Raw genomic sequence first — 27,158 nt, 5'->3', positions numbered from 1 at the left:
TCACATCTTGGCTTCCAGCATTTCTAAGAAAAGTTTGTGCATGGGGATCCTCCCCTCCAGCCTGATCTGGCAGAAGGTGCGGACAGCTTCATTTGCTGTCTGACGGAGCAGTGGCAAAGTCATAAGAAGTTTGCCAGATCGGTGAGGATCCTCAGCATGATGTTCCCTCTCGTAGTCCTGTAGGGCTTCGTGAAGACGGTCTTGAAGGTTTAGAACAGACTCCACGTTCTCAATACTGCTGGAATCTGAACAAGAGGAAGAAGATTGTTAAAATAACCCAACAAGAACTTCTTTGAAGAAGAATCAAAAAACGGTTTGGTGAGTATTGTCAGTATTGGTTGTCTAGTGTTCAGTACATTACTGTGGTCTACAAAATCACTCATAGTATGGCCATATACAAAACATAAAAGGTGATCAATGGGTCACATATAATATCACTGGAAGGTAGATTGCCCATCTGCCCGGCAGTCTCCATCCCTTGCCTTAGATTTACAGAACGAAATCTCACAAAACTACGGGGACTGCCTGGCCGGTACATCACAGAGCTGGGGGGCATAGAAGATAGGGGGGGGGGGGGGGGATTGGGAGCCTCTGAATGCAACAGCACTGCTCTCAAAGCACCGAGGGGGGAATTTCTTAGGATTGACAACTAGCATGAAGATGCCAGAGAGGACATGGGGCTTGTCTTACAAGCACGGATGGACAGCTGCTGACGGTTTCACATAGTGGTAGCAGGGGTGCACCACCAATGAGGCCAGGTAAGTCATATGCCTCAGGCGGCACCAAGTAGGGGCAAGAGCCATGGGCAATGAGCGCTTTCATTTTGGCAAAGGGGTTAGATTAAGAAAGTGGCATGGGGGGGGACTATTTTTAAGTTTTTGCCTCAGGCAGCAGAAAGGCTAGGTGCGCCCCTGAGTGGTATGTAGTGACAAACATCATCTTTTAAGAGAACTTCGTGAAAGTGGTTTTGTAGGGATATTGGCAACTTCCTTTCACCAACCTGATGACAAATCTGGTCAAGGCGTTAGAGGACATTTACCTCCCCCCCCCCACCCCCCTCCATGTTTCATTTAAAATTACATTTTCATTATTTGTTGCTTAAACCTTTACACCCACCTTTTTTGTAATAAGTAGGAGGGGACAGCTGATTTAAAGAGCAACATAAGGAATTCACTAATCAATATGGCTGATGGATTATTTAATTATGAGATGATCAGTCTTGTGGTTGTACATGGAGTAATCACTCCTGCAACAAGACACAATTACATCTGCAAGGCAGATGGCCACCAACTACTCCCCAGTTTTTTTCCAATAGACCTTGTACTAATACTGTACATAAGGTAAGAACTAATACAGTCCAGGATAACATTGGACATTGAAAATATGGATGACTTACCTGGTTATGTACACCAATTAGCCACAACAATAAAACCAACTACCCTATATTGTGCAGGTTCCCCTTGTGTGAACTATACAAAACCCCTGAAAGTGTCCTATGATCTGATGCCTTAAAGGCAGGGGCGTAGCTAAAGGCTTACGGGCACTGGTGCAAGAGTCCAGCTTAGGCGCCCCCCCCCCCCTCACCCCCCTCAATGCTATGTGTGGCACAAGGGTCTTTTGGCCCCCCTCAGGCTCCTGGGCCCGGTAGTGACTGCTGCCTCTGCACCCCCTATAGCTACGCCACGGCTTAAAGGCTTCCTGCACACGTTACGGATTACGTTTGGTTTTACCATGCGGATTCTCATGCAGAAAAAACACAGCGTAATACAGTACTAGCAAAGATTAGACAAATCTCATGTACTTTGCTTCTTTCTGCCCTGCGAAAAACTGCCCTGCCATTAGGAGGAAGGTGGGGGGACGACACTCTGCCTAATGTTCACGTAGGTGGTACGTGTCACATCCACATGATGTCAGGATATTGCCCAGAGCATCACACTGCCTCCGCCAACTTGTCTACTGCATCCTGGTGCCAGGTAAGCGATGCACACTCACCCTGCCATCCACTCAAAGTAGAACAAGCTTCATCAGACCAGGCTGCCTAATTACATTGCTCCATTGTCCAATTTTGATGCTCATGTGTCCAGGGTATGTATTTTTGGTGGTGTACAGGGGTCAGTATGGGCACTCTGACTAGTCTACAGCCCCGTATGCAGCAAGCTATGATGCCCTGTGTGTCCTGACACCTTTCTATTTTAGCCAGCAGGAACTTTTTCAGCAATTTGTGCTACAGTAGCTCAGGCCAGATGGGCTAGCCTTCACTCCTCGCATGCATCAGTAAGCCTTGGGCACTCATGACCCTGTTACTGGTTTGCCGGTTGTCTTTCCTTAGACCATTTTTGGCCGGCGCCCGTATTGCGGCCTGCAAACGGCGGGTGCGCAATATACGTGCATCAGCCGTTTGTGCACTGCATCACGGATGTCGACCCATTCACTTGAATCCGGAAGGTGCGTGTGGAACAGAGGTACGGAGGCACTACGAAGTGCCTCCGTTGGTTTTCTGCATCTGGTGCGGACGGATCATGGACCCATTCAAGTTGAATGGGTCTGCCATCTGTCTGCTCCAACAACACAGGCGGTGACCGCAATTTGCGGTCCCCAATGCACGGAACGGCCGGCACCCATTCGTGTGCATGAGCCCTTTGGTAGTAACCACTGCATACCCGAGAACACCCCACAAGACCTGGTATTTTAGAGATGTTTTGACCCAGTCCTCTACCCATCACATTTTGGCCCTTTTTCAGGGTCGCTCAGATCCTTAGGGCTCTTTCACACGAGCGGATGCAGTGCGTGGAATCCGCTGTGTAAAAGAGCGCCAAGCTGCGATCTGGACAGCAGAGACACAGAGCAGTAACATGACTGATAATGCTCCGTGCCTCTCTGTGATCTTTTTACTACAAAATCACAGTGAGATAAAGTTTTCACCGTGATTTTGTAGTAAAAAGGTCACAGAGGCACGGGGCATTATCAGTCATGTTACTGCTCCGTGTCTCTGCTGTCCGGACCAGGGCTTGGCTCTCTTTCACGCAGCGGGATCCACGCACGGCATCCGCTCGTGTGAAACAGCCCTTACACTTGCCCATTTTTATTGCTTCCAACGCATGAAGTTTGAGATCTATGGTTCATGGCTGCCTAATATATCCAAAACCTTACAGGTGCCATTGTCACACATTAATAAATGTTATTCAATGGTCCAGGGCGGCAGAAATGTGGATACATGAATACAGATTTATATAAAGGTGCAAAGGTCCTTACCATATAGTAGGGATCTACAATTCTCTAATATACGTCATATAGCAGAATAGAAAAACAGCAATTCACAAATCCCACATGTCCTCCCTACCGCCCCTCTACAGGACAGGCTGTTTTACTGTCAAATACATCCTTTTCGGGGATTCTGACCCCCAGGACCCTCATGTATTATCTGGAGAGGATAGCACCTACAAATGGTAAAGACCTGGAAGACCCCCTTAACCAGGATCTGTTGTTTTCAGTCAGTGCGGTGTAATGCTTTATTTATCCTGTAGAGGCGCTGCTGGAAAACACCACTTACTGCTGGGTTTCCCCACATATTACAGAGGGTCTCCCAGCAGCAGGACATCTTGTGATCAGTTCATCATGGGGAGACTAAGCAACAAGGGATTGGGAACAAACTTTAAAAGTGTAAATGATGCATTTAGTAGGGTGTGTCCCCCACACACAGCACTGATTGGACAGTTTCAGCCCGCTTGGGGGCACAGCCCTTTGACAAATGGTAACTCCCAGTTCTCAATTCCGTCATTCATTTCCAAGTATTTACTAAAACAATGATGTCAGGAGACCGGATAAGCCCAAATGTATTAAATAATTTCTGCAACTTCCTAATGTGGGAATTCTTCATTACCATTTTCAGGATCTCTGTTTGCTGTGAGTGAATAGAAATATTCACTGCTTGCAGAAACCTAATACTGAATGCTTTCCACAATTGCATCCAGTCTCTACAATCGTCTGTGGACTGCCTCTGTTGTAGCAAACTATCAGACCAGGAGAGAGCTCTGTATTAATGAATTCGATTGCTGGGACTGGACATTGCTGTGGCAAATCGTCAGTGTTTAGTCCGTGTTGGGTATAAAAGGCACATTCAACAGCTGTCAGCCGAATGATCGCTCGGCCGAGAGCTATCCCTCCCAGCTCCCCCCATACACATCCCTATTGTCTAATCAGTGGGGAGAAAGCTGTTTTCGGACGCTTCTGGCAGCAGATCTTTCCCGGGAGAACAAAAGGATCAGGCAAAAATATTCACTCCGCCTGATCCTTCTCTCTGTCAGGGGAGAGGCGGGAGCTCCCCATACACATTAGACTGTCCTCTGCGGGTTCGCTCTACAATACACTAATATGTATGGGGCTTACTGTGTCTGGATGTGATGAACAGGAATGTTTCCATTCACAGACTGTAAACGGAGATCTTACAAGCAGTTGTAAAGTGTTGTGATCTGTATTGGTTCTCTTTAGTACATAAAATATCACCACAGCACTCGTCTTCTTTTCTTTCGTAATATAAATCAGTTCAATTATCAGTATAGGTCCATGAAGTCTAACAGTTAGGCCTCTTGCACACGTACGTATTTTCATTCCGTTTCCGTTCCGTTTGCGGAACCATTCATTTCAATGGTTCCGCAAAAAAAAACGGAAAGTACTCAGTATGCCTTCCATTTCCGTTCAAAGATAGAACATGTCCTATTATTGCCCGCAAATCACGTTCCGTGGCTCCATTCAAGTCAATGGTTCCGCAAAAAAAACAGAATGCATCCATATGTCTTCCGTATCTGTTCCGTTTTTATAGAACCATCTATTAAAAAATGTTATGCCCAGGCCAATTTTTTTATGTACTTACTGTATTGTATGCTTCCATTTTTTGCGGATCGGAAACGGATCACAAACGGAAACCAAATGGAAAAACGGAACGGAAACACTACCAAGACAAAAAAACGGATCAGTTTAAGGCTACTTTCACACTCGCGTTTGGTGCCGATCCCTCATGGATCTGCACAGACAGATCCGTTCAGATAATACAACCGTCTGCATCCGATCTCACAAACGGAAAGCCAAAACGCCAGTGTGAAATTAGCCTAAAACGGACCGCAAAAGCCATACGGTCGTGTGCAAGAGGCCTTAGGATAATGGATGCGGCTCCATGGTCAGCTCTACATCGTTGCAAGACAGGCCCATCATACTGAGGAAGTTCCCTTCTTGGACCGAAACGTGCGCTGCATCCGTTATTATAACTGTTAGACTTCATGGACCCATACTGATAATTGAACCGAATTATATTACGAACGAAAAAAAAGACGAGCGCCGTGGTGATATTTTATGTACTACTGCAGGGATCAGCAACCTTCGGCACTCCAGCTGCTGTGAAACTACAACTCCCAGCATGCAAACTTACTTGGCCGTTCTTGTAACTCCCGCAGAAGTGAAAGGAGGATTCTGGGCGTTGTAGTTTCTCACCAGTAGCTGACGTGCCGAAGGTTGCTGATCCCTGCACTACCGACCATACTTGGAGTGCAAGTGTCATCACTTTACGTATGGATTCTCGATCAGCGGAATAGGAATAACATCATGTAATATAAGATACAACTCGTACAAGTGTTCTGTGAGTTGCAGAAGGGGTTAATAGGGCAGGCAGGACCTCTGCCGGACAGAATCCGTTCTGTATCCAGCTCGGATTATTAGGACTATAAACTGAAATCCAAGCTCACGGAGGAAAAAACAAAAAGTGTTTGTAGCCAAATAAAGCAACTGACACAAATCTAAATTAGGCAAATCCATTTGCTGCATGGATCGCTCCAGGCTTCAAAGCATTTGCTTACTCTGCGCGGAGCGAGGCCCCCTCCTCCTGCCCTCTTTTGTTCCGATCCATCCCGCACACAAAACACCTCGGGACATTATTGATCGGCCATGCCAGACTCCAAGAGGCGGCCATCGATAACCCAGCGCTGTCTGTTTGTAAGAACCCGTGACAGCTGTCAGTGGGATCATCTCGTGACTCACAGATCAGGGGCGGATTGTATGGGAATGGTGCAAGAAGTTATCACGAGCGAGGAAGACATGGCGGCGGGCGGATAACCTCCATACAGGCGATCATGGCCGCCTGGTGAGGAGATTGGAAATAATTATTTTGCAACAGTTTTTGAACATTATAGAGGAAGGATCTTCTGCTCGGGCCAGAGTGGAGATCCGCTGTACCATCATGGTGCCCCTGGCCAGGGACAGCTGAATAACCAGCTCACTATCTGGGGGGGGAAGCTGCCTCAGAAAAAGGGGTTTGTCCTGAGTTTAAACCATGAGCAGCCATATCTAGGACACCAATGCCATGGTGGATTAAGGTAGCCAGTTCTTAGAGATTCAGGTAATAAGGTGCCAATATGGCGTTCGGTGGGATGCTGTATGTTTGGATGGAGGTATTTAATTGTGCCTTAAAGGTGAGGAGGGCTCCACAGCGAATATTAAAATGGGGCCTAATCTGGACTTGGTTAACAACACCATATACTGAACCCCTTGAGACAAGAGAAATTGGTGCTCGCCCCCCCCCCCCCCCCCTTTTCTTTTTCATGATCTTCGGGTTAATTCTCCGCAACCTTGTAGAAGGAAGCAACCAACCTGGTCTTAGCCTCCTCTTTCCCGTAGCAATTGCATGGTAGCCTCTCTGGCATGTATACCCTCGGTGCAATGCTTCATCTGATGCTGCATGAGACAATTTACTCACATAAGAAGTCAAGAGAGACTGAATACTTTGTGTATATGGTAACATGAGTAAGGAGGGCTGGTTTTGACATAGACTATACTTCAGAACATGTGGACACAAAGGCATATGGATGTGCAAAAATGGTAACCCTGAGGATGAGAATATTGGAGGTCCAACCACTGAACAATATGGCACAAACATGGTGTGAACAGAACCTCATTGTGGTTGTGTTGCCTAGTGCAGGTGGAAAGTATGTCATATAGTATCTCCAGAAACAACCCCCGTGGTCTTGCATCATGTCTCAACCCTGGCAGATGGATGATAAGTACCTGAGTTAGCGAGAGCCATGGCCTTCAGGGTGACAAATTCCTCCTTGTCCAGCCTGGTCTTTCGATATTTCCTGACCAGCTGAAGCAGAACAGAATGGAGATTGAGAAGCCCCGAAATGCGGCACTGTTCCCTGCCCAGCAAGAAGTTGTCTGCCACTGCCAGCTCGTCGTTCATCTGTAATGAGCGATAGACGATGCCCAGGACCAGGACTTCCATCCAGGCGCTCTGCAGTAGTGCCATCTGGTCCACCAAGGAGAGCAGTGAGAAACCTGAAAGGGACAAGGAGACTTAGACATTGTCCTCCTCCTCTAGGCTCAGGGAGAGGTTATAGGTGGGTGTTACAGTGGTACATGGTTTATAAGGGTATTTTGGGTGTAAGTGTGTGCCACATTTGTAAAAGCCTATTGCCTTGCATGTCTGGCACATTGGTAATAAACTTGTCAGCTACAAAACAGCCCCCAATCTAAAGTAAGGCTGTCCCGGCAGAGAACGCTGGGAATCAGGCGGACAAAAAAAACATTGCGTGCAGTGGTTTTTGTCCTGCAGAGTCCCAACATATCTGCTGGGGAGTGGCCAGATTTCTTCCGGATCCCAGTATAGTCGGTGGTGTCCCAGCAGGCAGGGGCACCATCCAGCAATGCCCAAAAAACTCCAGCAGGTTGTTCTCTGCCAGAACAGCCTGCCGAAAAGCTGAGCCGCATATGTGAAACTAGCCTAAGCGGTGTATAATTTAATTTAGTCCAGTTTTGTTATTCCCATCTTCATACTCCTTTGCCTTCCAACTTTACCGCTGTGCTCCCAACAAACCAGCAGTAAAATGCATTGAGAGGACTCCTGAGCTCACACACATAATGGAGAGGACTCAAAGAGGAGTCCTCTAAATGTATTTTACTGCTGTTTTGTGGGAGCAGAGTCGTAATGCAAGGGAGTATGAAGATAAAACGTACATAGCTGGACTCAGTGTAGCTTACACTAAAGACTGCTTACTCTAGGTGGGGGGCTCTTTTGGAGCCGACAGATTCCCTTTAAGGCCTAATAGGGGTTCTTTGGTGGCAAACTATAGAGCGGGATTATGGTCAATAATATGGTAAAGCTCTTATAATCTGGCATCTGTAGGGGCCAACACTTGGAGGATTTTCCAATTTTCTATATTATTGATTACATATAGAGAAGCAAGTAGAACATATATACAAATTTAACTAACTCAGCTGTCAGTACATGTTGGGAGTAGTCATTTCACAACTACTATCGGAGACTGCAGTTATACAACGCCAGATGAGGATTATAGGTAGGAGTAAAAAGAATTGCACGGAGTAAGACACGGATCGCAGATGGGGGTACAGAAGGCCCATGAGTGATTTATGACGGTGTACTTGCAGTAACACATTACATTATGTATATTTCTATATCGGTTTGATGGGCAGCAGTTTCCACCTTCCCCGGTAACCTTCACTGCAGTCCTGGTGCGTTTTATCCTGAATATCAGCATGAACCTCTTGCCCTGTCACGCACTCCCGTTCCTTTCAATTAGCTCCTCTTTGTGGTGTCAGCCTCCATTACCTGCCTCTTTCACACTAAGGCAATACAATTGTTTCTTTATATATTGAGTGCTCCGTTTAATTGGGAAATATTGGAGATTGCTATCACCGGAGGAGGGGGGCTTCGCCGTGTCACAATTCGAGAAAGGACCCTGAATACCATTAATTTGGAGATGATAATCTGTGTCCTTTTTGCAGCCACGCAATAGATGCTGGGGGTTGATAGCACAGAACCCAACTTGGAGGGAAGTCAGAGGCTGCTACAAAATGTCTTGGTTATCAGATGCTTTTTAAAGGCAAAGCATTCAGGATTCAGCAGTGTGAATTATTCCATAGTTTTACTAGCAAAACCAAATAATCCTTGAAAAAAATTTGGGTTGTTGCAACTGTAACGCCTCAGAGGTGCATTACCACTTGTGCACCCCGCTACTGTCTTTACTGGTTAACCTCATGTCATCATACGTATTTATCGCAGATTCTTCACTATGTGCATTCTCTATTCTGAAACTATTATGTTATCATGTAATGTGCCTGGTTCAACAGCAGGTGCCAGCAAACATGGCAGAGCTATAGTTACATAGAGTGGAACCTTTCCTTCCATTCTAACACCCCCCTCAGTGGTGTGGTGGGTGTTTCCCACTGCCTGCAGGAAGGGTGGGGACCAGTTAGTCGCAGTTTAGGTCTTCCCTAGACAGGGGAAGGGTGTGCGGCGGGTGCACGTCCCTGTTGGAGTGGCCTTGCCCAGGCCAGCTGGAGCACCTTCAGCTCAGCTGGATTTGGAGACAGAAGCTTAGAGCCTCAGGAGCCAGGTGTAAAGTTCCCTGGACCAGTTTAGAGACAGGCTACAGAAAGAAGTTGCAGCCTTCAGCGAAAGCGAAGTTATACAGCTACCCTGACAGTAGAGCAGAGTCAGAGAGCAACTGATGTAGCAGAGAGGAGTTGGTCTGCCACCGTTAATGCCAAAGCCTGCTGGAACCAAAGTCTGAAACTGTTTGGAGAAACGTTTATTCAAGTAAAGCCGTTATCAGCTTCATCACAAGGTCTGGACTCAATTTATTTCTTCTTCCCCTACCCCCTTTGCTCTGCTTCGGATGACAACGCCTGGGGTCCAATGTATCCAGGTAGAAGCACCGTGACACGTGCACCAACATTAAGGGACATTGTAGGCTACCCTACGCCACTCTGGCATTCCTACACCTGGGTACCATCTAGCACTACATCACTGAAAAGGGAACCTGCGCCCTTGTTGCTACACTGCAACTGGTGTCACGAAAACAAGTACACTTATTTCTCTTAAAGGGACCCCTTGCCGCTGCCTTGCGTCGCTCAACTCGTCATTTACTGTAAAATACATTGCGTCCTTGTCCTGGACTACGCTCCAGCTTGGATCCTCATGTAATGTTATATTAGTTCATTACATTATTAGCCATTCCCCAGTATATGTTTATTGTTAGACTCATCAGCCAGGTCACCATTCGCCCTCCCTGCATTCTCTAAGAGGGACTGTTACAGCACACATTACACTGACACCCATAAAGCAGCTGTAGGGACTTTCTATACAGCTGCTTTAACTCTTAGGCTCCGTGCACAAGATGCGTTTTATGTGCAAATTTTCCGCTCTGATTTTTCCGCGGCGTATCTGCAGTGTAATACAGGACTGGCATAAATTGACCTATGGCACAGATTTTGAAGCCTGCAGCATGGCAATTGTTTGTTCAGATCTCACCCTTTGTAATTTGAATGGAAAAGTCTGGTGCAAATCCGTATACAAATTCGGCATGTAATATGTGGATTTTAGTGTGAAATGCCATGAAATCTGCCTAAACTGCACTGCTATGTGCATGTTCCCTTAGGGCGCTTTCATACACGACAGGGAACCTAAGGCCCCTTTCACACGAACTATACGGATTAGGTCCGGGTGCGTTCAGGGAATCCTACACCATTTTGCAAGCAAGTTCAGTCAGTTTTGTCTGCGATTGCTTTCTGTTGTTTATTTTTTTCCGAGCGGGTGCAATGCGTTTTGATGCGTTTTTCACACACGTGATAAAAAACTGAAGGTTTACAAACAACATCTCTTAGCAACGATCAGTGAAAAACACATCGCATCCGCACTTGCTTGTTTTTCACTGAAGCCCTATTCATTTCTATGGGGCCAGGGCTGCGTGAAAAACGCAGAATATAGAATATAGGTGCTGTGCGTTCACGTCACAGAAAACTCGCTCGTGTGAAATGGGCCTAAGGGGGCTTTCACACAAAGTGTCATTGCCCACCAGGGACAAGATCGCCATTTCTTACATAGGAAGTTTGATGTGGAATTGCAGCAGATTTCGCTCTTTGCATTGCACTGAATTGTAAAGGGTGAAATCCGGGATGAAATGTAAGATCAGAAGATTTTCTATGTAGTGGAAAAATACGGTATTCTTCAAGGCATCAGGCCTTACAAATGGGGACACTGGATTTTGGGCATCTTTTATTTGGCATTTATAAGAAAACCAAACACAATAGAGAACTGGCATGTAGGCCAGACTAAGTGCGGTAGTGCACGAAACAACCAGCACCTCAACTTTCACCTCCTATGTACCCGAAAGTGCAATAAAAGGATTTTAACTATGGCGAGTGCTATGTTTTAAAAAAAAATCTGGGACTGCAGTTTATAAGAAAACACTGCACCTGGTACATGTTTGGCCCAGCCAATGGTGACGAGCAGCTCCCGGTTGATAAGCTCACAGAGAGTGGTCAGGGTGCGCAGATTGCCATCTTGAAGGTCAAGATCAGGGCTGGCAAATGCCTCCCCGGGCTCCACCAGTACCAAGTGAGTCACTACTTTGTTTGCTGTAAGAAGAGAGAGAAGAAGGTGGTGAGTATATGGTGGCCATGTCCCATTGTATCCAACTTGTATTCAGTAAGGTTTTCCCAACACCTACTTGTCTTCTTTCCTTGAAATAAATGGTGAGCCGTGAGGTAAGAGCAGGGATCTGGCGACTCAACCTCCACTGGACGTCTATACTTCTGTCTACCACCTCGCACTCGATCCAACCTCACACCTTGAGAAAAGCAAAGAGAGAGACGATAACAAAAGCACAATAAGTCCTTGAGTCCTCATTTAGTAAATTTGCTTAAAAAAATATATATATATTTTTTTATAGTTTATAAAAGTTTATAATATATACGGTATAACACACACAACTATAATTTTTTTTATGCTATTAAGCTGCACATTGAAGCTTAGCAGAACCCCTCATGTTTGCCCAATACTTTTTCTCTGGTTTGATGGTTTTGTCCTCTAAAAAAAAAAAACTTGGAAATCCCTGTGAGGGAAGGGAGGGAGCAATATTCCTCAGAATATAAGTTAGATTTTTCTTATTTGTAATAATGGGGCTTTTTAGGACCCTAATTTTTGCTTTGTTGCTCACTTTGACGGATTCCAGTGATGCGCCCTGGCACGGCACTAGAGGGAGATTTATCAAAACTGGTGCAAAAAAAAAAAACTGGCTTAGTTGCCCAGAGCAAATAATTAGACTGATCATTTCATTTTCCAAAGGAGCTCTGAAAAATGAAAGGTGGCATCGATTGGTTTCAATGGGCAGCTAAGCCACTTTTTCTTTGCACCAGTTTTGATAAATCTCCCCCTTTCTTCAGACTCTATCTTCTACAGCATTCCTACTGGATCAGGCAGCAGCACGTCTGCTCTGGCGGCATCGGGTTGGTGACCAAAGATGTCATCAGTAGTATTGAGCGAACTTGGGTTTCAATTCAATTCTTTTAAATCCATAACGGAATACTTAGATAACCCGAACCTTGTACGCCGAACTTGAAACACAAATTCGCTCATCCCTAGTCATCAGGTCTGGTGGTCTATCTAAAGGGAAATTGTCCTGCCATACCCTGTCCGTGCTATCCTTCCTGGTTCTGACTCTAGATTGATCCTGACATCAGACAGGATATTACTTCTGCCCTCGCCCTTGGGACTGTTTTTCTGGTATCTGATGTTTTTACTCCTGGCTCCGTTGCCAACTATGATCCTATTTTATACTCTGGCCTGTAGCATCCAGATTATGACCCTTGACCCCATTCCTAACTAGACTACTACTATATCAGCGCTGCCGATCCATGACTATTTTGGGGACTTCAGCAAAGTCCATACCTTCTCATGGGTTTTTCTTTTTTGCAATATAATTTTTATGAATCATTCTAAAATGAGTTTCTCTCCATCCTTGGTTAATAATGATCTTGTTTATTTTATTCCACCCTTGTAAAATCACTTTCTCAGTGTCCATGGAAGGAAATTCCTTCCTCCAGTGGGAAAAAAACTCTATCTGCTGTGTGCTTCTGTTGGTGATCTCGAATTCCCTGGTATAATTCTGAAAGTGACTTTTTCCTTAGCCCTTGGCCTAAGATATGGTCAAAGTTATTGGGGTTAAATTCCATGTCAAGTTTCACCACTCTTTGTTTGAGGAAATCCATTAGCTGAAAGTAGGCCGATAAGTTCTGGTCGCTTAGTGATTGATATTTTTCTTTAATTTCTGAGAATGAGAAGTATCGTTTGGCCTGCACATTCCATAGATTTTTTTTACCCATTTGATTCCCGCCTTCCTCCATTTCATAAAATGTTTGGCCTCTAGACCTGCCTGAAATTCCGGGTGGCCCCAGATGGACATATACTTTGACAGTATGAAAGGAAGTTGAAATAATTTACGTGTTCCCTTCCACGCCACAATTGTGTCTTTTACTTATAGACTAGTCTTGAGAGTATGGGGTAGAGCTCCAAATTTGCTCACGGGGGTTAATGGTGAAGACCAGGGGATCCCTTACGATCTGCACCCCAGTCTAGCCAGTGCCAAAGGGATTCCAGCTTAGTGAAACCACTTGTATGTGACTGTAACAGCACTATACACAGAAAAATCACATCTAGGACTAGAATTACGGATAGGCCGGCTTTGAAATAATTTTACTCCAATTAAGCACTACAATAATTTTGCAAGAAAAAAATAAAATCGGGCACCATAGGCCAGCTCTGTCAGAGTTATTAGGTTTTAAAGGGAGATAAGAACAACGTTGAAGTTGCCTTGCATGTACCTTCCTTCATCATTCCAACTTTCAGGCACTTGCGGAATCGGCATGCTTGACAGGACTTCCGCCGCCGCTTGGTAATTTCACAATCATTCACCACAGGACAGCTATATTCTATGTTACCTGTGGAAGAGACAAGCACATCACTGAGGATACAAATATGTCATAGATAATAAATAAAAAATCAGACCTGAATGGGGCTGGGCTGCAATACCACACACAGCCCCTGGACCAGAGGGGCGCCGTTTCTTCAGAAAAAAAAAAGATAAAGCCTATTTTGAAATTTGCAATTCTAGTGCCCGCTCACACCAGGCATGAGACTTCCAATGTGGACCCAGAGAAGAAAAAGATGGCGAAACCACAACAATCGGCTTAATGTGTTGGGTGCGTAATTTTCGGTTTCAGAATTCACGCTTGTGGCAGATTTCACCTAATAAATTGCAAAGATTCAAATCCGCAGTGGAAACGTGCCGCATACTGTATCTAAAATCTGCAGTGCATGCAAATTTTTGTGTGGATTTTTCATAGAATTTTTTATGTAGTATCTAGATGTCATCTGATCAGTAGGGTGGGGTGGGTCGAACACCTGGCACTGCTGCAGCGCTCACCTCACAGCATACCAACCGCAGCGCCGTCCAATGTACAGTGGCTGTGCTTGGTATTGCAGCCCAGGCCTATTCACTTGAATAGGGCTGAGCGGCACATAAGCCCTATAGCCTTGAAAGAGACTGCTGCCTCTTCAGACAGCTGATTGGTGGAGGTGTCGGGAGTCAGCCCCCCACCGATCAGATATTTAAGGTAGTTTATCAATAATCTACTCATGGAAACCCCCTTTAAATCTCATACACAATCTGCAATGCATATGCCTCATGTGGATGTACCCTTTAGGGCAGGGCTGAATTTTCCATTAAACACAAGAGGGCTGTGCCAGAAAAAGGTACTGCCTTTCAGGTCTAGGACCCCATTACGCATGTTGGTGTAGTAGTCTCCATTCAGTACCTTTATACATTCACCTACGTTGTACCGTTCTTTGTTGCAGACTATCGCTGCGGGTTCCAGAACAGCTACGCTATTTGTGAACGCACGTTTTTTTTTGACAGGACGCAGGAACCCCAGTGGGGCGACCCTCATAATCTAGTTTTCTGACGAAGCTGTCTATACAGACCTCTTCAATGGTGACAGTAACAGTAAAACAGATGTAAACATGGAAGAGCGGCGCATCTCTCCTTCCCCCCTCATTCCTTGGGGGTATCTGCAGCTTATTTAATTACAAATGAGAATAAACAGGGAGAAAGTGGAGGAGAGGCAGAGCCCGCCGTATAACGGCAGCGTGTCCCTAGGGGGGGCCCATGTTCGGATGTGAAGGGATGCTCTGCCACTCAAAGCTTCCACACACTAATGAATATTGACTGCTCTCTTTTGCCTGACAGATTCCTCCTCGGGTCCCTGTGTGAGGATGGAGGGGAGACCAACCCTGTGGAAACTTGGCACTACCTCCCATCAATACTTCAATTAGCCGTTGTGGCCTCAATGGCGGTACGGTATTAAGGAGTTAAAGCAGAAATTATTATGACTGATTGGAGCGGGCAAATGCGGTCAGGAAAGTGGACATATGTGTTCGTTTAGAACCATATTATACAAGGCATGCGGAAAGTCTTCAGACCTTTTTTTTCACATTTTGTTATGTTGCAGCCTTGTGGTAAAATAAAATAAAAATCAAGTTTTCCCCCCATCAATCTGCACTTGATCCTCCTTAATGAGAAAGTGAAAACATAATGTTCCATATCCTTGTCTATTGAAAATAAATAACTAAAATCTTGCATGGACATAAGTACTCAGACCCTTTCATATGACACTTGACATTTAGCTCTGGCTCCTCCGATTTTTCTTGATCATCTTTGAGATGTTTCTACACCTTGATTGGAGTCACCTGTGGTAGATTCAGTTGATTGGACATAATTTGGAAAGACTCATCCCTGAATACATGAGGTCTCATGGCTGACAATGCATATCCGTGCAATACACAAGACATGAGGAGGAAAGAACTGCCTGTAGAGCTCAGAGACAGGATTGTGTGAAGGCACAGATCTGAAGAAGAAGGGGACAAAAAAGTTCTGCTGCACCGAAGGTTCCCAAGAGCGCAGTGGTCTCCATAATTCTTAAATAGCTCTAGAAAGAGTCCTGGTTGTTCCAAACTTCTCCTAAGTAATTGTGGGAGAAGGGCCTTTTATCAGGTCCGTCACAAAGTTGATTTGGAAAGAAAAGAACGGCTGTCAAGAACAACTGCTCAACACTCAGGTCCTGGAACAGCAGTACATTAGTATGAATCCAGGACTGGATCATGGTTAGTTGGAAGCAAAGGGACTACATACCATAGAGGAAGCCCATGTGGCTGATATAGTGTCCCTGGATAAAAGAAAGGGGGTTGGCTATTTCAGGTTTATATTGTCTAGATTGGTTAGTAAGAATGGTTGACAGAACATCCTTTTGCAGGCAAGTGTGTTGGTGTCTAGAAGCTCTGAAAAGGGACCCAATTTTTATCTTTGCTCCATGTACAACACTGGTTTGGAGGTTCTACAGTTATTCTACCATTATATTGTGAGTCTACATCTGCTTGCTATAAGTTCAGTCCTATGTATTGTAAAGATAAACCTAACCCTAATACGGTTTTTGAAATATTCATGCAAGCAAAGGCACCCAATAAGCATGAACTGTGGGGGGCTTGTTACTCATAGTGACTAAAGTGCAGTTTTTACTGCATCGGAATAAGTTAAAATATTGCAAATTCATTAAAAGGGGTCTGGGATTAAAATATTGATAACCTATGCTCAGGGTAGGGCAATAACTGCTCGGGGTAGGACAATAACTGATCATGAGGGTTCGACTGGGAAGGGGTTGCGGTGCTCAAGTGAGCACTGTGGCCTCTTTCTAGGCCAGTGACATCACATTCATCGGTCATATGGCCTTTAGGCAGCTCAGTTCCACTCAAGGGAGTAGGATTGAGCTGCAATACCAAGCACAGCCACAATACAATGCATGGCGCTGTGCTTGGTCTAGTACAGGGATGGATAACCTGTGGCTCTCCAGCTGTTGTAAAACTACAACTCCCAGTATGCCCAGACAGCTTACAGCTATCAGCCTACAGCAGGGCATGGTGGGAATTGTAGTTTTACAACAGCTGGAGAGCCGCAGGTTGGCCAGCCCTGGTCTAGTATGAAGAGGCCCCTTTAAACAGCTGAGGAGTTGGACTCACACCGCTCGGACCCTGATGGCCTATCCCAAGGATAAGACATTAGTATTAGAGTCCGAGACAACCCCTTGAAATACTTGTCTTAATTATGTTCCAGAGATAACATTTCCAGTGACCAATAATTTTAAATTGTCTGAGAAATGGTTCAAGATTTTTTGCAGCACCTCTGTGAGGTCCTATCAACATCTGTAGTCACTGAGATTTCTCTAGTTTTCAGAACCCTCCACAGGTCCTTGTCTTTCTAGGAAGGATGTTGGGACCTTCTTTCAGGGAAGGATCACATAATCCCAAGGGATATTACCACCATGAAAAAGTGATTGAACGATAATAAGGATTACTATTTTCAAAGGTGCTTGATAGATCTCCAAAATGTGCTGTAATTGCCACCCCACTGTGACCACCAGGCCAAAACTCTGCAATTAGGTTTAGAGAACCGTGTAGGACTTCAACAAAATGAGATGCCTCCATTTCATATGATACACGCTCATGAATTTGTCTTCAGGTGAAAGTTTTTTGTATCGCTAGACCCTTACATCTCACATGACCTCAATCACAAAGTCCTACAGAAAATGAGCCTACAGGGTTAATTAAAATCCAAAAAGACCCTCTTAAAAGAAAACCACAAAAATTTTGATATGGTTACAGATTCATTTATCTGATCAACTCGCCGTTCATTTACAAGACTCCGTTCTCAAGGGTCCATGGCTGATGGACAGGATGACACAGGAGCCGCCTAATGCCTTTTCCCTTTTACTCCCCACATTGAGCCTTCACACACAGATCAATGAGATTATTCAACCAATTTAAGGCCTTGGCTCGCTCACAACATTTCTCACAAGATCTATAACATTTCCTGAGAGAAATCTGCCAGATGACTACAAACTGTACCTTGACCTATGTACCTTCATCGTGCACCTCACACCTGACCCTTGCCCTAGGTCTCATCAAATTGTATCATAGTCTCCAGCTGGCCACCACATGGACCTTCGTCTGGTTCTCCATCTTATTTTACAGAGATTAAATTAGGAAATTGTGGATTTTCTGCTGCCTCAGCTTCTTCGTCTGGTACGTTGCCTCAACCTCAGACATCTCCACTGGTCTTTCTTCATGTTCCACCACTATCCTACATACTGTTGACTCTGTTCCACCAGGCTTACATGATCCCTGATGTAGGATAGCATAGTCTGATGGAGAGTACGATATAGTTCATACCTAATTTTCCATATCGGAGTAAGGGTTATTGCTGGGACTCCTTACGGTATAGTGATCGAGGGGTTACTCTTCACCTGTTTAGTTATGAAGATTAATCAATAAAGATTTAATTATGTTGTTATAACCTCTGGCCTCGTCCATCAGGGAGCTGCCAAATAACATTGTGTCTGTGTGAGACCAGGGGAGGGCAAAATGGCACTACGATCCCTCCAGAATTACAGCTATAGACAGGCTGCCATGTTACTCAATGCACCATTAATATTCATGACAATTCCCCAAACGCTCTGCCTCAATAGTGTGCCCAGAAGAGCCGATATCCGCTGCTGTCTTGCCTAATGGCGAGTCAATCCATGTGACGTGTATCGGTAAGTCCTTTATAAGACCAGAGTATAATAATGACAGTGACGTGTATGATGGATCAGTCCTTCCTAGGACCAGAGTGTAAAAATGACAGTGATGTGTATAATGATTCAGTCCTTATTAGGACCAGAGTATAATAATGGATCAGTCCTTCCTAGGACCAGAGTGTAATAATGACAGTGATGTGTATTATGATTCAGTCCTTCCTAGGACCAGAGTATAATAACAGGTCAGTACTTCCTAGGACCAGAGTGTAATAACAGGTCAGTACTTCCTAGGACCAGAGTGTAATAATGATAGTGATATGTATAATGGGTCAGTCCTTCTTAGGACCAGAGTATAACAACAGGTCAGTACTTCCTAAGACCAGAGTGTCATAATGACAGTGATGTGTATAATACGTCAGTCCTTCCTAGGACCAGAGTGTAATAATGACAAAGATGTGTATAATGAGTCAGTCCTTCTTAGGACCAGAGTATAGTTTAATAATGGGTCGGTTCTTCCTAGAATTGCAATAATGACAATAATTCAGGGATTCTTACCTTGTATTGTGCGCTTAAAAAATGCTTTGCAGGCCTCACAAGATGCAACCCCATAATGATATCCCGACGCCGTATCGCCACATACCAGGCACAGTCGCTTGGGGACAGACCTCAAAACACACTGCATGGTGGGGTCATCACTCAGAGATGGGGGGCTATCAGTAAACAGCTTCTCCCCATTATCAGAAAATCCAAGTAAAGCAGTGGGAGAATCCAGTCCTTGAGACTGTCCCCCTACAGACAGTCCATAGCTGCTGCTGGTGTCCGACATCCCTCCGGGGCTAAAATATCCCCCCGTATCCATCTGTAGGGTTGGACTTGTTGGCTCAGCTTTCACCTGAAGGTTCAGATTGTGCGATATCCCACACAGAAACCTGCAAGACAGAGGACAAGGGTGTAAAGAGGCGCCATTCATGTTCTTAAAGCAACACAAAAATTGATTGATTGGTTCTACAGACCAGGCTCACAGTGCTATCAGTTTTAATAAGATAGTCCCCTTTAAATTTTGGCATGTACAAGACGTTCTAGTACATACAAGCTAGTAGCAAAAATTGCATCCAGGACCCCAGTGCTGCCAGGCAATAGAGCCACCATGCTGCAGTAATCTGCCTGATTATGTAGCGATACTCATACTTACCGCTGGGCCTTTTGCACACGACCGTATGGCTTTTTCAGTATTTTGCGGTCCATTTTAAACGGATCAGTTTTTTTGTTTTAGTAGTGTTTCCGCTTCAGTTCCATTTTTCTGTTTGGTTTCCGTTTGTGAGACGTTTTTTGCGGAACGGAAGCAGAAGCATACAATAATGTTTAAACAGTAAGTACATAAAAAAATTGGGCTGGGCATAACATTTTTAATAGATGGTTCCGCAAAAACGGAACGGATACGGAAAACATACGGATGCATTCCGTATGCATTCTGGTTTTTTTTGCGGACCAATTGACTTGAATGGAGCCACCGTCACTAGTGGGGTACCATAGGGGTCAGTACTGGAGGGGGTCACAGTCACTTGGGGGGTACCTCTGGGATCATTATTGGAGGGCCACCATCACTATTGGGATCCCTCTAGGTTCTGAATTGGAGGGCCACCATCACTAGTGGGATCCCTCTTGGGTCAGTATTGGAGGGCCACCATCACTAGTGGGATCCCTCTCGGGTCAGTATTGGAGGGGCTCACCATCACTAGTGGGATCCCTCTCGGGTCAGTATTGGAGGGGCCACTGTCATACCACAGGGGTCAGTATTGGAGGGTCGATTATCACTAGTGGAGTACCACAGGGGTCAGGATTGGGGAGTCCACTATCACTAGTGGAGTACCACAGAGGTCAGTACATCCACAGTGAATGCCTCTTTAACAGTGACCTTCACAGTGCCCGCCCCTTTAACAGTGACCTCCACAGTGCCCGCCCCTTTAACAGTGACCTCCACAGCGCCCTGCCCCTCTAATGCTAGGGCTACACGACGACATGTGTCACGCAACATTTTGTCTCAACAATTTTTATAATGATAGGCAATGGTGTCGCACTGCGACATGTGACTGTCGCAGTCGCAGTATGTCGCATGTGGCAGTGCAATATCATAGACTATCATTATAAAAATTGTCGCGCGACACATGTCGTCGTTCAGCCCTAGCCTAAAGCTGACCTACAGCAGTGAAGAAAAATGGCTGGGTTGTTATGGAAACCTGGAGTTAAACTGTGTGTATGTGGAGACTAAGGGCCTGCAAGCTTCTATTGGCTGATAAGGGACATGTGACCGTGTGTATGGTGTATGGCAGTTTGGATATGAATAGAAAGACATGCAGGCTTGTATTGGCTAGTGCAGGTCATTTTTTGGGAATATCTCAGGAACGGTACGTCCTAGAGAGCTGAGACCCCCCCCCCCCCCCCACAAGATTTCTTTCTAGTTAGCAAGGGATGTGTATACCAAGTTTAGTTGAAATCGATGGTTTGCGTTTTTGAGTGATCGCGGAACATACAGGCATACATACGTCATATATATACAGTACAGACCAAAAGTTTGGACACACCTTCTCATTCAAAGAATTTTCTTTATTTTCATGACTATGAAAATTGTAGATTCACACTGAAGGCATAAAAACTATGAATTAACACATGTGGAATTATATACATAACAAACAAGTGTGAAACAACTGAAAATATGTCATATTCTAGGTTCTTCAAAGTAGCCACCTTTTGCTTTGATTACTGCTTTGCACACTCTTGGCATTCTCTTGATGAGCTTCAAGAGGTAGTCCCCTGAAATGTTTTTCACTTCACAGGTGTGCCCTGTCAGGTTTAATAAGTGGGATTTCTTGCCTTATAAATGGGGTTGGGACCATCAGTTGCGTTGAGGAGAAGTCAGGTGGATACACAGCTGATAGTCCTACTGAATAGACTGTTAGAATTGGTATTATGGCAAGAAAAAAGCAGCTAAGTAAAGAAAAATGAGTGGCCATCATTACTTTAAGAAATAAAGGTCAGTCAGTCAGCCGAAAAATTGGGAAAACTTTGAAAGTAAGGGCTATTTGACCATGAAGGAGAGTGATGGGTTGCTGCGCCAGATGACCTGGCCTCCACAGTCACCGGACCTGAACCCAATCGAGATGGTTTGGGGTGAGCTGGACCGCAGAGTGAAGGCAAAAGGGCCAACAAGTGCTAAGCATCTCTGGGAACTCCTTCAAGACTGTTGGAAGACCATTTCAGGGGACTACCTCTTGAAGCTCATCAATAGAATGCCAAGAGTGTGCAAAGCAGTAATCAAAGCAAAAGGTGGCTACTTTGAAGAACCTAGAATATGACATATTTTCAGTTGTTTCACACTTGTTTGTTATGTATATAATTCCACATGTGTTAATTCATAGCTTTGATGCCTTCATAGTCATGAAAATAAAGAAAACTCTTTGGTCTGTACTGTATATATATATATATATATATATATACACACACACACACACACACACACACACACACATGCATGCATATCACTATCAGTTTTGTGTAGTGTTCTTTTAATTATTTCTAGTGGAAGCCATTGTCTCATGTGATAAATGGCAACTATATGGTTGTCAACACAAGTCTTAACAAATGCAACTTTAATCGCTCCTCGTGATCACTGGCTGCAGGGATATTATCGCATCTGTCTTCCCAATTAATTGTGTTCTATCTAGCCCTCTACCATACGTAGATAAGAAGTAGGAAAAACATGGCCTGTAGAGTATCCGAGACCCCACACAACCTCCTGATGGCTGTGGTCAGCAGACCCCATTCCGACGGGACCCGGCACAGAGAAGGTGAGAGATGATAATGATAGCAGGGAAAGAGTCAGACCCCATTATAAAAGCTGACATGAAAGGAGAACCTGTTTCTCGCCTTCTTCCCTTGACATCTCGATCAATACCGCTCAATGGCCTTTGAAAGAGATGCTTAACATAGATTCTGTCCATTTGACTGTCACCCCCTGGAGAATATTTGGAGGTAGGGACAGGAACCGCCTCATCTCTCAAAAACATCACAACCCCCCATTTATATCTCCTTCATAGATATGAGGAGAACCAGACCTGATGAGAAGGACCCTCAGAGCACCTTCAGATACCCTATTATACTGTCCTATAAATCGGACAGAAATTCTTATAGGTTTTTTGTTTTGTTTTATCTTATCAGTTCTGTTCAGTAACTTCACAATATACTGTACTTTCTCAACATTTCTGCTTGTTTCAGTGAAAATAGAACATATACAGAAGCTGAAAACCCATAAAGATCTTGTCCTCCTGATATGGCTACAGGGCTTGTTGCAGGGACGTGGCTCTCTCCATTTGTGTCCGACTGACCTATTCCTCCACCGTTTAGAAAAATAACAATCTGACATTGTCCATAATGACCATTATATTCCCCACCTGGCATGTATCCGTTGATCAAACGGTGCACTCTTTATGGTGCCATGTTCTCACACCTAGTGCCTTCCAACTTTCCTTCCGCTCTCTTTGTTTCAAGTCCCCCTGTTCAAGGAGTTTTCTGATTATTATTATTTTTTTTACTGATGACCTATCTGATTGATGGGGGTCCGATACCTGGGATCTCCGCCCAAGTTGCTGTTTGAGAAAGCAGTTTTTCCTAGGCCATTGAAGTCGCTATCTAATGGACGGCACTGTGCTTGGTGAGCAGAGAGAAGGCCGGAACGCTACTACAAGCGCTGGTGCCTTCTCAAACAGCTCATCAGCAGGGGTTCCAGGCGTAGGCCCCCACGACCAGATACAGATGACCTATCCAGAGAATAGGTCATCAGTATAAAAGTCTTGGAAAACCTCTTTGTCAAAGGGGACCATACTAGCTGGTACTATAGTCTTTCTCCATTTTCTTTGGCAATTTGAAGTCTTCTTACTGAATAGACCATGTGATACAGTAGCTATCACACACATCTGACAATTTTTAACTTGTATCTAGCCATCTTGTTCTACCTATCGGCTGCGGCTCCTCCGATTTTCTTGTTCCCACCAAGCTGCTCGGCCTCACCTTCTGGCCACAGGGTGGAGGACAGCAAAGGAATGTGAGGCATGCAAAGGACACTTATGTAGAAGAAGAGGCTTCTGGGGCAGCAGCTGCTGAATCTACCTGACCACAATCAGACTCTGAGAGGACCAATCACCCACTCCTGACTGTGGTCTTCCAATAATGAAGAAAAGAGTGGTGCCACTGATACCATAAGTTGTGTCAAACGTCCTGGTAGACCGCACACTATAGTATCACCATCGTTTGTGACCCCCTTCACACCTGACTGCCAACTCGGCCCCCTCTATAACTCACCCCCCAACTATGCCGATTAAATTTATGTGAAATATGTCACCTCTCCTTCCTCTAATCCTGGTAAATGGATGTCTGCCAGCCACTCTGGACGTGTCCATTATAAAATCAAGTTACAAATCAATATCTAACTCTTGATTTTCTCTGTCAATACCTTAAAGGGAACTTTTACATCCAAAGAGGAAAAAGCCATTTTGTAGACTGAATCAATACTCTTAAGTACAGAGTCTATTAAATAAATATTGGTTTGGCTCACAAAATGGCTGCCAGTACCTCTGGTGTGTATAGGTGCACTTTAAGCATACCTCCCAAGTTTTAAAAAGTCTAAAGAGGGCAAATGCAATTTATTTCTTTTTTGACTAAGCCACGCCTTTAACTCTGGCCAATCCCGCCCAGTCTCTTTTGTGCTCCCTTAGTGTTAATAAAATAAAAACGTAGTACTCACCTAGCTCCATTCCCCCAATAAACACAGCATATCATGCTCTTCCCAGTAGCAGGCGCTATGTAGTAAGGTCATCACGCCTGCTATGCTGAGCAGGGAAGTACACAGAACGGGGGACATAGCTCCGACCAAGCCCGCGGAACAGCAACCAAAATCTGGGACTGTCCCACAGGATCCAGGACAGTTGGGAAGAATGCTAAGGGAAACTGAAGAAATGTTTCTGATTAGCAGGGTTTATGACTAGTGTTACTCTCGGGAATATTTGCTAGAATGCATCAGATAAACGCTTAACTAGCACTTCCCTCCAGTGATTCGAGGCTCCGATTCCTTAGTATAGGTGAGGCAGTTTTCCTATACTCGCTCATTGTTTCTTCATGTCTTTGACATTATAGAAAACATCACTCCCCTCTATGGGCTTCCTGGCGGTGAGCATATGGAGACCTTGTGCTATACCCAACCAGCAGAGCTGCAGGGTGAAGCATGAGGCCAAGGACAATGAAGGAGTCTAAGTCTGACTTCAATAGACAATGGGGCAGATTTACTAAGGAAGACACACCAGAATTCTGGTGCAAATGTCTTGAATTACATTTAGTGTCTTGTTTGAAAAGGGGTGTGACTTAGCTAGAAAGGGTGTGGTATAGTGAAAATGGGCTTACGATGCAGCAACGTGTGCCAAATTGAAAGCCAACTAATAAAGTAACATCTGAACACATTAATAAAAAATTACAGCAAAAAATACTAAATATGATGTCACAACCATCTTGCCACACCAAAAAAGTTAGTAATAACTAATAATAAGAATAAAAAAAAGTCCTACTATACAACATTGCTGTATGCCTCTTTAAATATAATGTATAGTACATTGACTTGGCCTCTATGACATCATTAATACTTCTGACATCATGAAGTTGTCTGTACAAGGAATACACCCACAACCTCTGACGCCATATTGGATATTATACTAGAAGAGTGCATTTTTTCAAATACTTTGGTGGGTTTTTGGGAAAGGGGCACCTGGAGAAAGAGCAGAAGGAGAAAACGTGGTAGAATGGCTAGCCAGATGTCCTTTCATGCAGGGAGCAAGAGGGGGTGACTAGCGTAGCAAGAAGGAGAGTGGAGGCTGCAGAAACCTGGGGTGCGGTGAGAACTCACCAGGGGTGCTAAGATATTCTGGACTGAGAAACGATTTAGGGGATTTATGCTGAGCTGCTTTAAAGACATTTTTTGTTTCCTGAGACAACCCCTTTAAGGATGAGATCTCAACGAAGCTTCAAAGATCCAGAAACACCACAGGCCTGGCTGTGTATACACCAAGCATTCTTGGAGACCAGGAGAGAAGTGCGGAATAGAAGAGAAGGCCAAAAAGAAAATAAAGTGTGATGAGCAGCCTTGCCATCTTCTGTGACTGCTCCCCTTGAACTTTCAACAAGAACTTGGTCATAGATCTGAACAGTCATCTTGGCATCGCTTTAAAATCAGTGGCTGTGAAAGCTATTTCCAACATAAAGGTGCAGAGCATACTGACGGGGTGCTGCTGTGGCCATCTGGAGACCCATGCTTATGACTAATTCCAGCCCGAAATGCATAGCTTCCATGTCATGGAGAGCCAACCTGGGGGAAATGCTGGATGCTAGGGGCCCCATAGATGTAAGCACAACAGTTCTATATACTGTGGAAATGATCTGTCATTCAGCACCTACACAAACTGGGGGTGTCCACAGATGGATAATCTTATCATTGACCACCAGGGCCACATATGTTGACTTTGGGTTGGCTGCAGAGAATGTCTTTGGTGCCAAAATGGTCTTTGGAATTGGTGGCACCAGAAATGCTAAACAGTGCCTATTTCACCTTCTAACTAATGCATTTCCATTCAACTTTGGTGAAACCAATAAATTGACACAGATAGTCCAATAGAATGAGTGCACCAAACTTGAAGACCTCACAAAAAAGACAAAAGATCTCAAAGTCTCTCTGCAAGGAATGGCATAGATGTCTAAGATGGCATGGAGATACCAAGCAGCACCCCATGTATGGTGGGACCGATTAGGAAAAGATTAAAAATAAGACCATCAGACCAACCTTTCCTTCCAAGGTTGGACCAGATCAACTACTGTCTCAAGCCAGCCCTTAGCCTTGCCCTTCCTGCAAGCCCCAAAAGGCCAAACCTGTGCACCCGAAGCCAAGTCCATTTTTTCATTTGTTGACCCTGAGTAGTCATTCCTGGTGTCCTGTAACATTATCACTGTGTTCATGATCAACAGAGGCAACAACACTACCACCACCATCATCCATTATAACAAATGTCACCATCGTCAGTTCAACTTTGATTGTTTCCAATCCAAATATAAAATTTCCATCATAATTAGGCTTGAGCGAATCGAGCTTCGGATCATAGATCCAAGTTGATTCATTCAAACACTTTGTTTGAAATGCTGTTTCCGTACAGCATTAAAATGTATTGGCTCCATGTAAAACCAAACTTCGTCTTACCCGAAGAAACGCATGACTTCGGTGAATTACTACGAATTTCCTATCTGCGCATTTAAAAACATTTTAAAATAGGAATCCGAAGTGGGCTTTGATACCGAGGTACCAGCCAGCACCAGAGTCCACTTTCGGATTGCTATTTTAAAATGTTTTTAAAGATGTAGAACTGAATACCGAATTCATTCACCGAAGTCTTGTGCGACTTCTGGCAAGACGAAGTTTGCCTAAACTGAGCCCATATCTTTTAATGCTGTACGGAAACAGCATTAACACCGAAGTTTTTGAACAAATCGACTTCGAATCTATGATTTGAAGCTTGATTCGCTGAAGCCTAATCATAATCACTCACATCACCATCTTTACCAATATTACAATTTTCGTAATGTACAGAGCTGTATTCTCCATC

The 27,158-nt window shown here is 44.6% G+C and overlaps 1 protein-coding gene across 1 annotated transcript; it reads right to left on the bottom strand.

The window, feature by feature from the left end:
- On the bottom strand, nucleotides 1–26,769 carry LOC120978124 (estrogen-related receptor gamma-like). Its single transcript, XM_040406353.1, has 7 exons — nucleotides 26,756–26,769; nucleotides 19,024–19,397; nucleotides 13,666–13,782; nucleotides 11,514–11,633; nucleotides 11,260–11,421; nucleotides 7,051–7,320; nucleotides 1–245 (listed from the first exon to the last, which is right to left on the bottom strand). Exons 1-7 carry the CDS (start codon nucleotides 26,767–26,769, stop codon nucleotides 1–3), a joined length of 1,302 nt encoding a protein of 433 aa, XP_040262287.1.
- Nucleotides 26,770–27,158: the final 389 nt, after the last annotated feature.

Source organism: Bufo bufo, chromosome 8 (assembly GCF_905171765.1).
Source record: "Bufo bufo chromosome 8, aBufBuf1.1, whole genome shotgun sequence".
Taxonomy (NCBI): Eukaryota; Metazoa; Chordata; class Amphibia; order Anura; family Bufonidae; genus Bufo; species Bufo bufo.
Note: the sequence above shows the minus strand (reverse complement) of the source record. Positions and strands in the feature narration are given on the sequence as shown.